This window comes from Ictalurus punctatus, chromosome 16 (assembly GCF_001660625.3).
Source record: "Ictalurus punctatus breed USDA103 chromosome 16, Coco_2.0, whole genome shotgun sequence".
Lineage (NCBI taxonomy): Eukaryota > Metazoa > Chordata > Actinopteri > Siluriformes > Ictaluridae > Ictalurus > Ictalurus punctatus.
In genome coordinates, this window is record NC_030431.2 from 2,181,688 (window position 1) to 2,197,255 (window position 15,568).

Here is a 15,568-nt window from a genome sequence, read left to right on the forward strand (position 1 = left end):
CAGCGACGAGAGCCTGTGGGACCGGCGTCACATGGAGCATCCTTGAGAGAGCGGAGCTGCCGTCGGTCCTTTTGGCACGAGCCGGAGCCACAGCTGTGCGCGTGTTTGTGTGCACATGAGAGGCAGTGGATGGGCGCACGTGAGAGCCGGGGAGCCAGTTTAATCTCGCCATGGCAGCGCTGGCCAACGTAGCCCTCTGTCGAGCCTCTCGGCAGCGATCACAGTGCTTGTTGGGATGAAATGCATAATGATTTCCAGATAATGGGAAGTACTCAGCCAAACGAGAGCATCTCCGTGTCTAGCCAGCCGCAGGCCTCATCAAACAAGAATGGGGCTTCATACAATAACTTCCTCCTTGTTTCATAAGGATAATGTGTCCAGAGGTTTGAGCCAGAGGAAGCTGCTGACGAGGAGCATGACGATGGACCACTAGTATAATGTGTACATACAGAATGCAAACAAAAGAGAAATACTGACCATTTCCACGTTACAGCCTGACCCAAATGAAAAGGCAGCATAATTACACAAAAACTTGTGTCTCAATCCCCATTAGTGGAAGCAGAGATCCGGACACCCGTACGCCTGGTATCGTGCAAGGCCACAGCTTGGAGGTACTCCGAGGTTAAACGTAGTGGTGGCCGGCCCTTTTTTAATCCCACCGCTGAACTGCTTATTCAAAAGAAAGCTGCAGATAGCGTTAACCTTCAGCACAATAGACTTATTATTGAGCAACACGGGACAGTTGGCCGCTGACAAAAAGCACCGTTTCCTTCCTGAAAACCAGCAAGTTGAGAAAGATGAGAATGCAGTGAAAATTGAAAAGAAAAAAAAAAAACATCCGAAAGAACTCTAAATCGACCCTAGGTGCGAATGAGCGTGCACGATGCCCTGCAATGCACCGGTGTCCTGGGACAGGCTCCAGGTCCACCGTGACTCGGACCAGGATAAAGCACTCACTGAAGATGAATGAAGGAGAAATGAAGTGTAGGAATGACACAAAAATGAGCCAGGCTCTCCTCTACATATCCGGAGGGAGGAAAAGAGGATTGGGAATAGATCTGGGAAGAGAAGTGTCGTGAAGGCCAACAGGAGAGAGAGAGAGAGAGAGAGAGAGGTTTAAGGGTGAGCGATATAATGAAAATATATATCATATCACAATTCCTATGATGCACGATAATATAGGTTTGTAGATATGTAGGCTTAGATCACAAATTATAGGTGCTAATAAACAGCGCAAACAACCATGTTGCAGTTTTAAATAAAAAATATTTTTTAAAAATCTTTTGTATTTAAGATCTCATGAGATCCACCACATCTCAGTAAGGGGGACTGAAAAGCGTTCACAATATCAATACTCTATACCGTCGTATCGCCCAGCATTTGAGAAGACGTAAAAGATCTCCATGGAGATTACTCCGATTCCTCCAGCGAATGGAGAGGAGTAACAGAGAGAGGCAGAGAGACAGAGGGAGTAGGAGGGGTGACTTCAACAGCATGTGCCAGCGCGGCAGTCGGACACACATACAGCCAGCTATGGAGGCTGGCAAGGAGAATAGAAGTGTGAGAAACAGACCTCCAGAGGGCAGCGCCTCCTGTGGTGCACCACCCTGTGGCTCACACACTTTCAGCTGCACACGAGGTCCGGGAACAGATGGACGGTCGGAGAGACAGATACCAGCTGAGAGAAAGTCAAAAGGTACAGCTAGTGAGACAGATAGACAGGTCAATGCTCAGCCTCCGAAGACTGTACTCCGAATTCCGTGTGCTAGCCTCTCAGCCAAGAGCTAAAACAACTGCACCCGGACAATGTCTTATAAACTTTATACAACGTCTCGATGGACAAATTCTTTGAGGGGGATTCATGCGAGTATGCAGATCGATCAAAGCTAAATAAATAAATAAATGCTGAGTATTGCTATATAATACCCTATATGCAAATATAAACGGGCCCTGCAATATTTTACAAGCAAAAGGGTGGGCACGTGGAGTATTTCCGAACTGCGTATTGATGAATAATATTTCTTAACGAGGGTAAAAGTATTTTTTGAAAAATGCCAATTTCCACAGACCAGCCCGCTCTCTCCTGCATCATACGACTGCTACCAAATGTGCAGGGCGAAGGCTAACACACGCTTCCATCAAGACATGAAGCCAGCTAATCACGCTGTGAGGAAAAACAAGAGCTCTCTACCATCTTCCGCACACACGAGCTCATGGAGCATTGTGTAGTATTGCTGCGATTGACAGGGGTGAGAAAGTATGCCCCTCCCACTCAGACAGCATGGCCAATTTTGCTCTCTTTACTCGCTCCGGCTCATCGGATTCCAACTCACAAGACAAGAGCAAGAGAGAACAAGGTAAAGGCGACGTAAGAGGACTCCCAGTTCCTCTCTGTACATACAAAAGATACACACAATAAAATGTTTAAGACAGGACATTACCACCTGGATCACAACCAAACATCCTTGGGTAAAGCAGATAGAGAGTCAATAAACATGACCGTTGACAACACGACGTGTTTTTGGAACTTTTTACCTGCAGATTTTGGCCTGTAGTGGTAATAAAGAATGGGAAACGGCATGCAAACGGAAATAAAGGAGTAAAGGAGACCTAAATATAGAGATGTACAGTAAAGCCATAAAAAATCGTGCCCGTGTCCGTGGTGTTTCACATACTCCGGCTATCTCACATTTCAGACAATGGAGTTGGCGGTGCATGTCAGATAAACATTTCCTCAGCCGTCACTGCACAGGAGCTTGAGTGCAGCGCTTATTCTCTGTATTTGTGAGGTGCAGAAGTACCGAGTCACCTTTATAAACACCAATCACTTTCAGCACACTAGCTTAACTGCGCACCCAAGCGTGGCGATGTCTGTAGTTCCAGGTTTCTCTGTGGCCGAGTACTCTTCCCACATCAGTTAAATACTCCAGTGGTGGATTTACAGGGACTTTTAATTTGCCTCGGGACAGACGGATACCTGTCCCAGTGTAACAGGAAAAGCTGACGCTGTCAAAACTCTGTCAAAACACACAATTCCCCACATACTTACTCATATGTAAAACTGCCAATGCTGAAATGTCTAAAATGATGAGTCTAGGTACCTTCGAACACGGTGCTGCGAATCAAGCTGCTAGCCTGACAATCTTAAGTTCAAGATATCACCAAAGTAGCACTGAAAAACACGGCAAGAAGATTACTGACTGCTATCGAGACCTAGCATCATCTGATTATCCCAAGATCACGCTAGCAAGTGACCAATTTTCAACGTACGCGTAAGACGGAGCCGTGAACTCAGCGACAGCGAGACAAGCAACATTTCAATTGAGATTTTATGCTAATTAGGAAAGACAAAGCTCAAGCAATTACTCGGACCAACCCAATGTGTGGTCTGATGTTTTTGGGTTGTTTTTTTTTTTTCTTTTCCCCCCAGTTCCCTTTAGTTCCTCTTAAGGCAAACGTCTATAGGAAAAAAATATATATATATATATTGGAACGAAGTGGCAAAGATCACTGGTGCCTCTGGTAAGCGTACGCTGCACAAGTTTGCTAATCTGCCAATGAAGCTAACATGTAAATCAAACAAATGCATTTTGAATACACGTCGGCTATTACGGTCTCTCTGTAGTACCTGCTAACGTGAACGTCGGTTTATTTGTCATTAGCAGAAGTAGTAACGTAGTTCTCCACACTCCACACCTTCTCATGCAGGATTAGTCTGTAGTCCCGTGCATGTATGTAAATGCGATGCGTCTTACTCCTTATGTCAGCTATTTTATTACACCGTGAATCTCTGCACTAAAATCTGCCGTGGACTCATGTTGGCCCGGCTAGAAATGTAAAGCAGACGGAGGCCAGTGAATGGAGAAGTCAGCTGCAGCCCAGCCAATCAGAGCACAGCACAGCACCCAGAGGGAACCCACTCCAGGATGGTGCTTAATTACTGAACTAAAAAGCACTGGGGTCCCCGGGGTGTCGGCCTGCCCATTAAAGATGTCCGTCACCTCGGGTCTAAACTGTGCTAAAGGCGAGCGAACGCTCCTGAGAAGCCATCGATTTATTTCCTGCCATCGAGGCGGCAGATTTGTTCAGGCTGACGATCTGATCCATGAAGAGCGATAAAAGAGGAGGGAGTTTCCGTCAGGACGTGTGCTCACCGGTGCACTTTTATACACACACGTGTGTTACTGAGGGTTAATTTACTTCAAAACAAATGAGAAGTTACAGCAAAAGGGAACATGAACCGGTCATTAGTTGTTTTGTGGAGAATTGTTAAAAGCGGCCACTCTCTTGTCTGAGGTGTGTAAGTGTAGAGTGCAGAAGAGGATGGACACAGCGGTAACCACACAGAACACACGTGGTCAGAGCGTTTACCTGGCCCCGGGTTCTGTGGGTACGCCACGTAGCTGCCTCTTCCTCGGGCGCCCCTACCTGAGCCTCGTGCCGCCGCCACCGCCGCCGCCACCGGACCGTACGCCGCTGCCGGGAAACCTGACACACAAACACACACAAGCTGTTAGTACTCATTATCCATGGATAGCGCTCATGCCAGCAGTCAGTTCAGTTTTTATTTGTATAACACGAGAGCCACTTTTTATAGGTTACATAGAGCTTAAAAGATGTCCAGTTGGACAATAACCTATTAAGAACAGACAACGGCACTGTATCCATGTAGACTTGTATTTAGTGAAGCTCCAAGAACAACTGTAGTGAAGGAAATATAAAGATTTCAGTTTGAGCATAAATGGATTGCCGAGGGCAACTGAGAACCATGAATAAGCAATGCCCATAAACATTTTATTTCTCACACTGTCTTTTTTCTCTCTCTCTCTCTCTCTCGCATGTGCAGCGTTGCTGTGAGGCAGATTGAATAAACTAACTATAACGGGGGTGCCAGCACAATCATTTACTCAAATGAAATAATTAGGAGAGGCAGCGATGAGAGCTCAGGCTTCAATCTGTGAAAGTTCTTCCATGCCTCTTTATTGAGTCAGCGGCATGTTCCCATTTACTTGCTCACTCGCTCGGTTTCTCTCTCTCTCTCTCATTTCTCACAACATGACTCCTTTTCAGCACCATAATTCCATTCAACACAAGAGCAAGAGGTTCATGCATGGGGACTGATGGCTTTTTTTTTTTTTTCTGTAAAAAAAAAAAGTGCTGCTTTTTATCACACACACATGCAGAGAGCAAGCAATGAAACGTTTCACTTGAGCAAAAAATTATAGGACTGTTCAAGTGAGGAGCGTGAAGAGGTCGGATGGCCAGTGAAGGGCCGTTCACGCTAAATATTCACCAGGCGGCTGGATATCAGTCCAAGGCAACTGGTGAAAGTACGGTCTAAAGTAAATGGACGGTTGTGGAGATGAGCAGCTTCAGAGAAGACATGCACCCTGTAATTTAACGAAACCAAAAGAGCCTGCACTCTTGCTTCAGTGGATCAACACGCCGTCATAGGACTGAGGAATTAGACCCACGTACACGCAATTACAGTCCCGATTTCCCGTCGCAGGCTCATTTTGGGACGCTCAGAGGCGCTCCGATTGTTTCAAGCACGGTTGAAAGTCCTTACGATGAATCTTTAGTGTGAGCACCTCCGCGACAAGCAGTAAGAACAGTGCTGGGAAACAGCCAATGAGAGCCCAAGAGGTAATAACAACACATCCCTGAATCCAGTTTATCGTCCGGCTATTTGTGTAGAAGTGCGAGGGCAAAATATAGACAGACATATACAGATAGACAAGGCACCGTTCTCATGCTTATTTTTTGGTAAGAAAGCGAGATGTTCGGCCGGGTGAAAGGTCACGCACCGTGCGAGCCTCGTCCGTGATCGCTCGCGTACTGTGTGATGGAAGTCGTGTGGACAGTGCAGTGATCCTGAGATTGTGAAAGTTGTGTAGGGACCAGAGTCAGTCCACATATTTAGTTAGTCCACATATTTTGCTCTCTTCCAGATCTACCAGGTATTCAGTGCCCTTGATTGCCCTCATGTCCAGTGTATTATGGCTGAAACACCACCTTGTAGGTAGTATGCTAGTGCAAAGAATAATCCCGTAATAAGGTTTTAAATTTAGATGGAAACGTGTTAATATTTCATCGTGAATTAGCTAATGCTAAAAAGAGCAATATCCGCGACTTCGCATTGTTGCTCTGTGGAGACGACTGGTCTGGGGTCCCTGAGGACTGGATTGGGAAAACCTGGTTTAGATACGATCCAGTCTGTGTGTGTGTGTGTGTGTGTGTGTGTGTGTGTGTGTGTGTGTGTGTGTGTGTGTGTGTGTCAGGCACAGTGAGAGGAAAATGAATAATGGGTAGTCATTGGCTAAGCTTGGCTGGTCTGCCCCGCAGCATCCTCCCCTCCCCCTGAAAGATGGGGGACAGAGGGATTAATAGCTTGTTACTGAGCGCCTATTATGCCATTCCACTCCATGTGCGGCAATGAGGCCCGTCAAAAGCCATGCGGTCTTCTTAAAGAGACTTAATCGAGGAGAATGATGCGTCTCCCCAGATGCATACCATCAAGGCCGAGTTTAAATGTCAAGATTAAGATCACCGAACTCGTTACGGCGAGTTTTAAAGTGAAGCTTCACAGACGGTGGTCAAAATCAAAAGCTATTACACAGGAACCAGTAAATAATGTTAACTGCAACACAAAGGTTTGTTTGTCGAACATCGTAATCAAACATCGTCATTAGCGCCGTCTGATTAGGGACATACATCAGAGTAACGCAGCTGAGACATTACATTATAATAAATATAATTACAGACCGGCCACTAATGAAGGCATAGATCAGTGTGTGACAGCAGCTCATCAGACGGTGGGGTTCCGACAGTGGAGATGGGATTCGCAGTCAGTCAGAGCGATAGCATGTAATCAGACATAGCTCAGCTCGGACAGCTCATCCAGCCCCAGCTATCAGTCCAATTCCCGCAACAGCTAAAACACCAGTCTCATTTAAAAAAAAAAAAAAAAAAATCCTAACGATTAGCACAGAGGCACACTGAAAGCCTCGGGTTTAATGGTAAGGGCAGTGATAGCTGTATGTGGGGCTATTACTATTATGAAACCATTAGCGCTGACTTAGCATGACCTAGCGTTGTAGTAAACATAAGCGTAAAACTATTGCGTGTGAATCTACAGATTAGAAAGAAATCAGCCCCAGCCTCTACTTCAAACTTTATGTGTAGTTTTTCAGACAACCACTGGTGGTGCTAATGTTATCGGTAAAAAAGTTTATTATTATTATTTTTTAATCCAGCAAATAAGATGACGTGGAAACCAAAAATCTTTTTTTTGTGAAGGAGATGAAGGGCTTAGGCTTGCTAGCCCATGTATATAAGGGTCAGTGATTTAAAAAACCCCAATTTTATTTATGTTTATATTTATTTAGTAATGCTTTAATATTTGGCAAAGTTTCTTGCCAAAGAACAAACGATGTGCACCGCTAACATCCAACCTACCAATCAGGACCTTTAGTCTACTCACTAGTCCGTCGTGTTCAGGTGCTCTAGCCGGGCATTTTTAACATTTGCAGAAAATTTTCAAAAATCAATACAATGTGTCATTTGGAGAGGGGCGCACAAACTTTTGCATACAGCAGAATCTTTGTTGTTTACTTCTCACAGGATCTGTTTTACTTCTAACGAACGGACTCGGAATATCCCGGCGTTGCGGTATGGTGATCGGTCGCTCAAAGAAAAGAAGAAAAAAGAAAAAATGTCTCATCAGGGTCACTTTACAATCAGACTTTGTCCTGGCTTAGCGTCCTCGCTCTAATTGCGCTTTTCATTTCTTTATTCTTATCCACACTCGTTAATCTCTTCACGGCACCAAATCTATAGTGATTACAATCACGAACCTCGTGCTTCTCCGCAAAAACCACATCCTCTCGTCTCCTCTCGCCCAGTCCACCTCTTAGCCCCCTTTCATCGTGAAATGCTCCTCTCCAGAGCCACGAGTCAAACGCTCTTTTATTTAGCTCTAGTACTTCGTCTCCCTCGTCGCCCTGTCACCGCTCCCTCGCCCTGCTCTCAAACTCAGCGCAAAAAAAGTTCTTCAGAAAGATTAACTGTGCCGGATTAGGGGGGTTAATTAATAGTTCTTGCCAGCTCATTGTTTTGCGTTGGCGCCGTGAGAAGCCGCCCAAGAGAGGCGCTGCGGCATTAAATCAATTTCATGGCCCTTTTATTACCGGCGCGATAAAGCCAATATTTCGATTTAGTTTCTTTTTTCTTTCCCCTTCCCTCTCTTGTTTTTTCTGCCCCCGCTGTCATCTGAAGCTGCACTTTGACAGACGGCAGGACTCCAGGGAGGACACAAGGACACATCTGCTTACTGCCTCGGCCAGGGGTCTCGGGAGAGCGTCCCAAACTATATGCCAGGGTTCCTCGTGGGCCTGGAGCTACACTGTGTTTCAGGTCGAGAGAGGGGAAGACGAGCTGATCACGCCGCAGAGCAAAACATGCTCCGTGCTCAGTGCAGCACAAAGCCTGCAGCTGCCAGTCTGCTAGAACCGAACCCACGCTCCCAATAAGATCAAAACTAGCATGAAGGAACGCAAAGATTCCACCGAGAAAGCCGTCATGGAGTAACCCGGCTCTTTAAACATCTGGCTCTCTGCCAACGATCGCCGTCTCCTTCAGCCCGAGTTCTCTCCGGTGGACGTCGATGATGGCGTTCAGGTTGATTAAAGACGGTGTGATGAGAACTTTGACGCCAGGTGCCGAGTGACACGCCACGATGGCTCGTCCAAAAGAATTTACATAACACAGTTTCCCTCTTACTACAAATCGGTCAAGATGTGTTCGGTGACCCAAGTTCGCTTCCCCGCACTTGCTAATAATGTTACTAATAACTACCTGTCTTAAACATACTTGCTGACGTGGCTTCTGACGCACATGACAAGCGAGTAGCGAGAATAAAATACAAGCGCGAACCAACGTTATTCCCCAGCGCAGTTTCACTCCAAGCCAACATCAGTCTAGGGTAGTTTGAAGGCAGATTTTTGTAATAACATACTATTTTTATCAAACTGTCCATTTTGAATCACGTTAGCGAGTCAAACAATGCCTTTTGAGAAAAGTGGTGTGATTTAAAACAAGCAGTTTGCACTAAACTGGTAGTAATATGCATCCTGTAGTTGTTTAGACGAGGGTAAATTAACATACGTTTCTTTTTTTTGTTTTTTTTGGCCAAATATTGCCGTAATAGTAGCCCCTCTCTCTCTCTCTCTCTCTCTCGCTCGCTCACTCGTGCCTGGTTCCTTCTAGTCTTCAAGCTCTGCTTCTGCCTACTCCATCCTTTCTTTTCCGCAACACCTGCTGAGGAACAAGTCGTAAATTTCAGCCGGAATTGAAACGATGATCGAACTCGTTCTTTCCGTCGGGTCGAACGCTCGGATCAGTTACAGGCTTGTTGCAAACATACAGCGCGCCGGAACGTTAAACTAGTGACCGGGAATCGAGGGCTGCCATTAAGAGGCGGATAGTCGCGAGCAAAAAACACAGGAAAACCAGAAAGCAGTCGAGACCCGAGGCCCTGAAACAGCAAATCTGCCGGTGAGCGGGGCTAAACTTCACAAGCTGCAGCGCCAGCGCTCATAAAAAGAGGATCAAGCTGTAAATACAGCTGGGACTCCCGGGCCAAATCCACCAGCACTCAGCCTGCTCCTCCTTTCTTCAGCCCGCAGGATTGTGGGAAATAGAAAGCATGCCCCTCTCAGTCGTGTTTGAAAAGAAAAACGGTAGGAAAAAGATCACCGTAAAGAGAATGAAATTCACGACAAATAAGAATAGTCGAGGGGAGAACAGCTACTGCGATCTTTTCATCTGTGGATTGACAGCTAGCTTATTGTTGGGGGTGTTCTGCCGCGAGCTGGCGGCGTTTGTTGTTCTCAGAAAGGCTCGGCAGAGTGCCATCAAAGCCCTGAATCGAACCGAGTGGCCCCGAGCCCAGGTGCCTCTTTACTCAGTACAGAGCTCATCTTCTCTCTCTCACACACACACACACACAAATTCCACCCAAAGGAGAACTTATGGAAGCAAGATGTGAGCTTTCGGGAAAGCGTGATTCTTAAGATGCACTCGAGGATCCTCGAAGGAACAAGTCAATGAAAAATCAACTTTACATGATTCCCCCTCCCCCCGATGCAGTTCCCTGATCGAGCTTTTGCTTTTTTCAGTATTACTCTACTGCCATGACGCCGTTACAGATGACCAGTCAAATCGTTTGTGTAAATATGAGCCTTAAAACCATGTTTAGATCTTTATTGATGTGACTTAAGGTCATCTATAAATGTGAAGGGGGGGGGGGGGGGGATGGGGGGATAAATAAATAAATAAATTCGCAACGTAGCTGAACACTTTTTCTTTTTCTTCCCTTTTGCTCAAGGCAAACTGGCATCATTCCACCTCCACGGCCCATGCCACCAATATCGTGGGTGGAGTTATACCGAAAAGCTGGAAGTTGTGCAGATGATGATGGCGATGATAACGGATACTGTTACAGGTACAGATATAGAGATATAAAATACTTAATGATGAGCTACATTAACTTCGGATCTCTACGACAGAACTAACGTATTGTGCAACTTACATCGCGTGCAAAACGTACGGCGCGTGGCTGAACGGTCAGACTCGGTTTAATCCGGACGTCTTTTGTGTCACCATCTGGGTTTTTAAACAAAGCCGTTCTATAAAGTTAAATAAAGGAGCCCTGTAGGACAGGCTTTTCTCCGACGAGTACACACACTTGAGCCACTGTTTAAAAGGAGCGAGTCGGAGAAAAGTTTCCCAGAAATATACGCCATTGTTCTTTTCCCGTGCATTAGCAGCACTCCAGACAGCCGTGTTGTATTCATTTTCGCCAGCTCTGTAATGGCATGTCATTTTGTATATGAAAGCGTGTGACAGGCACCGTCTCGCAAGCCTAACTAGAGTCTGAACTCATCAGCGGCACAGGACTGAAAGTACAGAGCCGAGGTGTAATTTATGACGCATTAGCACACACTTACACAGCTGGATACACACGGGGGCGGTGCTCCGAGCGTCTGTGCCCTGCGCGGGTAATAAGGCTATTGTAACACCGTGATGTATGGCTTTGGCCCGCATTACTCGCTCATTACCGTCCTGCTGGACGTATTTTACGGAGGTGACTTACTCGCCCCCGGTCGCCTCCATGAGCGCCGCATTCGCACGCATCATAAAACATCAAAACTCCGCGTGTCTCTCAGACCATGCCGGGGCCACGGCGTCTCTGGAAGCAGCCGAGCAAACGGAAAGACGTCCGCTAAAATAAATAATTTCTCACGGCGCCGCCACAAATAGCCGGGTTACTGCGAGTCTGACCTGTGGCTAATGGAAGACTCGTCACACCGTCAAGGTTAGGGCTTGCTTTTTTTTTCTCTCTGCTTCCCCTTTACTCTTTTTTGCCGTCTTGGAGACCCTAGGATGAAGAGTCCTGACCCGTGTGGTCCTCTGTAAAAGCTTCCCTCTATCAAAGTGTCAAGAGAAGAAAAAAAAAAAGAAAAGAGAAAAACATCTGACAGGTCTGAAAGTCAGGAGGAATAGCAGTTCCTTAGAAACATTGCCTGATCTCCACTGATCCTCCGTCTGTATCCTCAGACCAGACTGATCCAGGATCAGCGGGCAACCCTGGGAATCGTTCTCCCTCAGAGGACATCTCAAAAATCAAAGAACGGCGAGAGAAACGCAGGAAGAGACTCCACCCACTCCGCAAGATGCCAGTCTTGTTAGCCCGAAGTGCCGCTATTAATTAGCGGGGCCACCGTGGCCTCCCACTCGTTAGCACCAGAGTAAACACTCCTAATTTGTTATGCATTTTAATGGCCTTCTCCAAAACACTCAAGAAACGACTGTGGGTTTTTTAAAAAAAAAAAAAAAAAAAAGAAAACACACAAACACAAATCCCCAGCAAGCTGTGACGGAGAGGGAGATGAAAGCAAGAGCTTGGTCAAACAGAGTCGGTCTCTTCCCGCGCAACACGGAGACGGACGGCGGATGAAGGAAATCCGTGGGCGTACAAGGTTACTGCTGGAGTTTACGCGTGTTTAACAGCTCACTATTACATCTTTACTGCCTCTCATCACAAAGCAACGAGCCTTCATGATACACGGAGAGGAATACACCGGTGCGGCGATGTGCGCTCCGGGCTGAACCGCTCCCGAATACAGCCAGGAAGCACGGGACACGGAGGAGAGGAAAACACACAATCTCAAGGGGTGAAGGAAATGCCTGATTCATTCGTCTTCCCGAGTCTCCACCTGGAGGGGGTGTGAGACAGGAAGTAAACCCTAGAACGGGACACCGGTCCATCACACACGTACATCGAGGGGCAATTTAATACGGAAAATCTACATACCGGAATGTTTTTGGGAGGAAACCGGAGAACCTGGAGGAAAACCTCGCGGACAAGCGGAGAACACGAGGAACTCGGGATCGAACTAGGATTCTTTCGAACATCGGCCCGACGTTTTAGACGATGGATCGTACCATCATCGTACAGTGTTTTCACTCCATTACACACGGCAGTAATATTACAAGGACCTGCGTTTTAATAATAATAATAATAAAAAAAAGCTCTAAAGAAATGTCACAACCGCCGTAAACACCCGTTTACCCGAACACATCTTACCATCTTTCACGAAGCCCGATGTCCTCGGCGTTTCAAGATACTCGTGTGTTTCCGCCGACTGGAACGTCTGTCAAATTGTGCTGGTGCTCTTATTTTTATAAATAATCTCTTCAGCGTTAACGACATCATTCCCTGATCTCCGCTTCGTACGGAAGGAAAACACGTACAGGAGAATAATCAACGACGAGGCGGTGCAGTACGGCCCAACGTGGAGCGTTTTATTCCTCCTAGACCACAACAATCACACTTTATCATTCATTATGCTTTTAACCTTTCTTTCTTTTTTTTTTTTTTTTGTGTTACGTATAACATCCAAGAAACAAGTTAGTTCCTGTTATCACTTACGCTATAGCAGCTACAAACTAGTCGCCCCATCACCGAAGGAACAAACTATAAAAAAATAAATAATAAACGAACGCTTGTAATGTTCCAGAGAAAACATTAATTCTTTCATCCTTAACACTTTCCCGTAGTTCTCGACGTCACACAGCGATACTATAAAAACGTTTTATTATTATTATTATTATTATTATACTACACAGCTCATTTTCTCTAATGACCCCGATCACGCCTGATCATATTTATATGACAGAGATGATTAAAAAATGACAGTAATCTAAAACAAAAATCAGATTCGAGTCCCCGTCTCGTTCTCTACGTCTCTTATTTACACACGTACACCTGGAAGCTCTTTTAGGGCTCCGTATTCTTTATTTTCATCATTAACGAGATGAAGAGAAGATGAACTGGGGATTTAAAATAAAAAAATAAAAATCATATAAACGTTACAGCCGAATCGATGGCTTCGGGCAATGTTTCACAACACCGCTAATTACTAAACCGAACACAGGGGTTAAATATGACTTCTAAACCTCAGATATCAAGACTTGTCTTATTGGTTTCTGATTAATGACTATTTCATGCTCTCTTCTTAGAGTTCATCATCAACAGCACACACACACGCAAGCAGAGTCCTATGTGCTTATTAAAGCCTTTAAGTACCTCACATTCAAATGTGTAATTGAGGTTGTGAAAGGTGGGAGTTGACCATGCTAAGGGGGCACTTACACCTCTCTCTCTCTCTCTCTCTCTCTCTCTCTCTCTCTCTCACACACACACACCCTTGGGTATACGCATCATTATATGACCCTGAAGGTAATTGTATTGGATCGGCAGTTAACTGAAATGAATCGACCGGTCACTCGTTTAACTGCATCATTTGTATGCTACGTGTCGAGATGTATAACACCGTATAGACTGAGAGATGAGGGATTCCGTCCCCAAGTAAACAAGGGTGACCCCCGAGCCCCGCCCCGCTTTTTTCAGGTTGCTCCAGTCTGTACCCGTACCGTCTCTGCATCACACGCCAAGCATAAATCTAAACACCGTCTAAATTAAATTTCCACCGAACCCCGTTGTGTAGTTGTTTTTTCCTTCGTATAACTCTTTACTGGATGCGACCGATTATTATTCAATTTAATGTCTGCTTACAGAAGTTCAGCTGACGGCTGTCGCCGTGATTAGACGCCGCCTCGCACCGTCATTAGGAACGTCAGGATCGATTAAGGTCACGATCGGGGGGGGCGCTCTCGGGTTCAGACGGAACGTTCTCATGCTGCGATCGGAGCGAGTTCGTCATTTCAGGTCCGGTTGAAGCTCTCGCGTACGCGCGCACCAGCCGAGAGGCGAGCGGGGGAACGGCGGAAAAGCCAAGCTCTTCCCCGACATTTCTTCCTTCCTTCCAGATGGCCAATTTCCATAATGACAGCGCAGCACTTCACACTGTCCAAATAAGAGAGTGTGTGTGTGTGTGTGTGTGTGAGCGCACGGGCCGCTCCGGTTCATGATGAATAGGAGGAGAGGTTATGCATTCTGTGCCCTCTGAGCAAGTGAATAAGTTACAGAGGGATAAGCGCAAGTGTGTGTGTGTGTCTGTGTGCATTCACGGCCATGACCTCTGTGCCACAGTAAAACGATCCTCACCGAGCTTCACCTCTTGCCTCCGTGTGCCGTTACTCTTTGTTTACCGTCAGTGCCGAGCGAGAGAGAGCGAGAGAGAGGGGGAATGTAATAGGGAATGAGGGGGGGAAATACTTAGAAACGAGGAAAACTGTTCAGTTCCTAGATGAATCATGAATCTCTCTCAGATGATTCTCAGACTTTTACATCCAAATGCGCACACCTCACTTAAATTCCCCTCACAGTTTATATTCCTTGATGGATTTAGCATTTAAATCGATTTAAATATTAATGAGACTGCACTCTTTTTTTTTTTTTTTGAGCTACACAATGCGTTCATAGCGCGAAAAAAAAACAACAAAAAAAAAAACAAGAAGAAGCAGCGACAATTCTGCTGCTTTTTCAAGCGAAGAAGTGAATCAAGTTTCAATCTCATAATTTTATCACAATAAAACGATGGTAATAATTCCCCGTGTCCGACTGGTTCGAGACTGACGGGATATTTAAAGCGGGGTCCGAGAGACACAGCCGAGCGGTTTTGCTTTTATTTTATTACAGTACTGAACATCTCAACTCACAGCGCAGAGCTGAAGTTACTGCGCGTCATAAAAACAAACAGTGCTTTTATTATACACAATAACAAAAATATATTCCTATTCTATCCTTTAATAGTTTTGTTTATACGGAGGGGTCGGTATGTGAAAAGTTTGTGAACCCCCGCCTTAGGTGACCCGGGACTGACATTTCCGACTCGTCTTCATCGGAGCGTCGATGCTTCCTTTTTAAACCCGTAAATCAGAAAATCTGATCCTTTTCCAATGACGTGTATTTAGAGCAACACGAAGAATCGCATCCAAATCAAATCCTGACGGCGGCGGCGGCGAGAGAGCAAACTAAAGCCGAGAGAGAGTCAGGGGCGGCAAGACAGCACTAAGCTGCGATACATTTATGGAGTAATGA

At 45.8% G+C, this 15,568-nt stretch overlaps 1 protein-coding gene and 1 long non-coding RNA gene across 12 annotated transcripts in view; one reads left to right on the forward strand and one right to left on the reverse strand.

The window, feature by feature from the left end:
- The window catches only part of LOC128635180 (uncharacterized), a 31,775-nt gene extending 17,716 nt beyond the window's left edge, over window positions 1–14,059 (forward strand). Inside the window, exons 4-5 of one of the 2 annotated variants that reach the window (XR_008398071.1) lie at window positions 10,388–10,504; window positions 11,438–14,059. This is a non-coding gene — a long non-coding RNA (uncharacterized LOC128635180). Of the gene's footprint in view, window positions 1–10,387 lie in introns of both variants that reach the window. The other variant, XR_008398070.1, reaches the window with a different exon arrangement.
- The window catches only part of msi2a (musashi RNA-binding protein 2a), a 217,616-nt gene that overhangs the window by 23,072 nt on the left and 178,976 nt on the right, over window positions 1–15,568 (reverse strand). For 6 of the 10 annotated variants that reach the window (XM_017489011.3, XM_017489020.3, XM_017489014.3 and 3 more), the window contains one exon: window positions 4,372–4,488. The exons of 1 other annotated variant lie outside the window; for it this stretch is intronic. In XM_017489011.3, the coding sequence (XP_017344500.1) occupies window positions 4,372–4,488 (117 nt within the window). The remainder of the gene's footprint in view (window positions 1–4,371; window positions 4,489–15,568) is intronic. 3 more of the 10 variants (XM_017489015.3, XM_017489021.3, XM_017489016.3) reach the window with 1 other exon arrangement.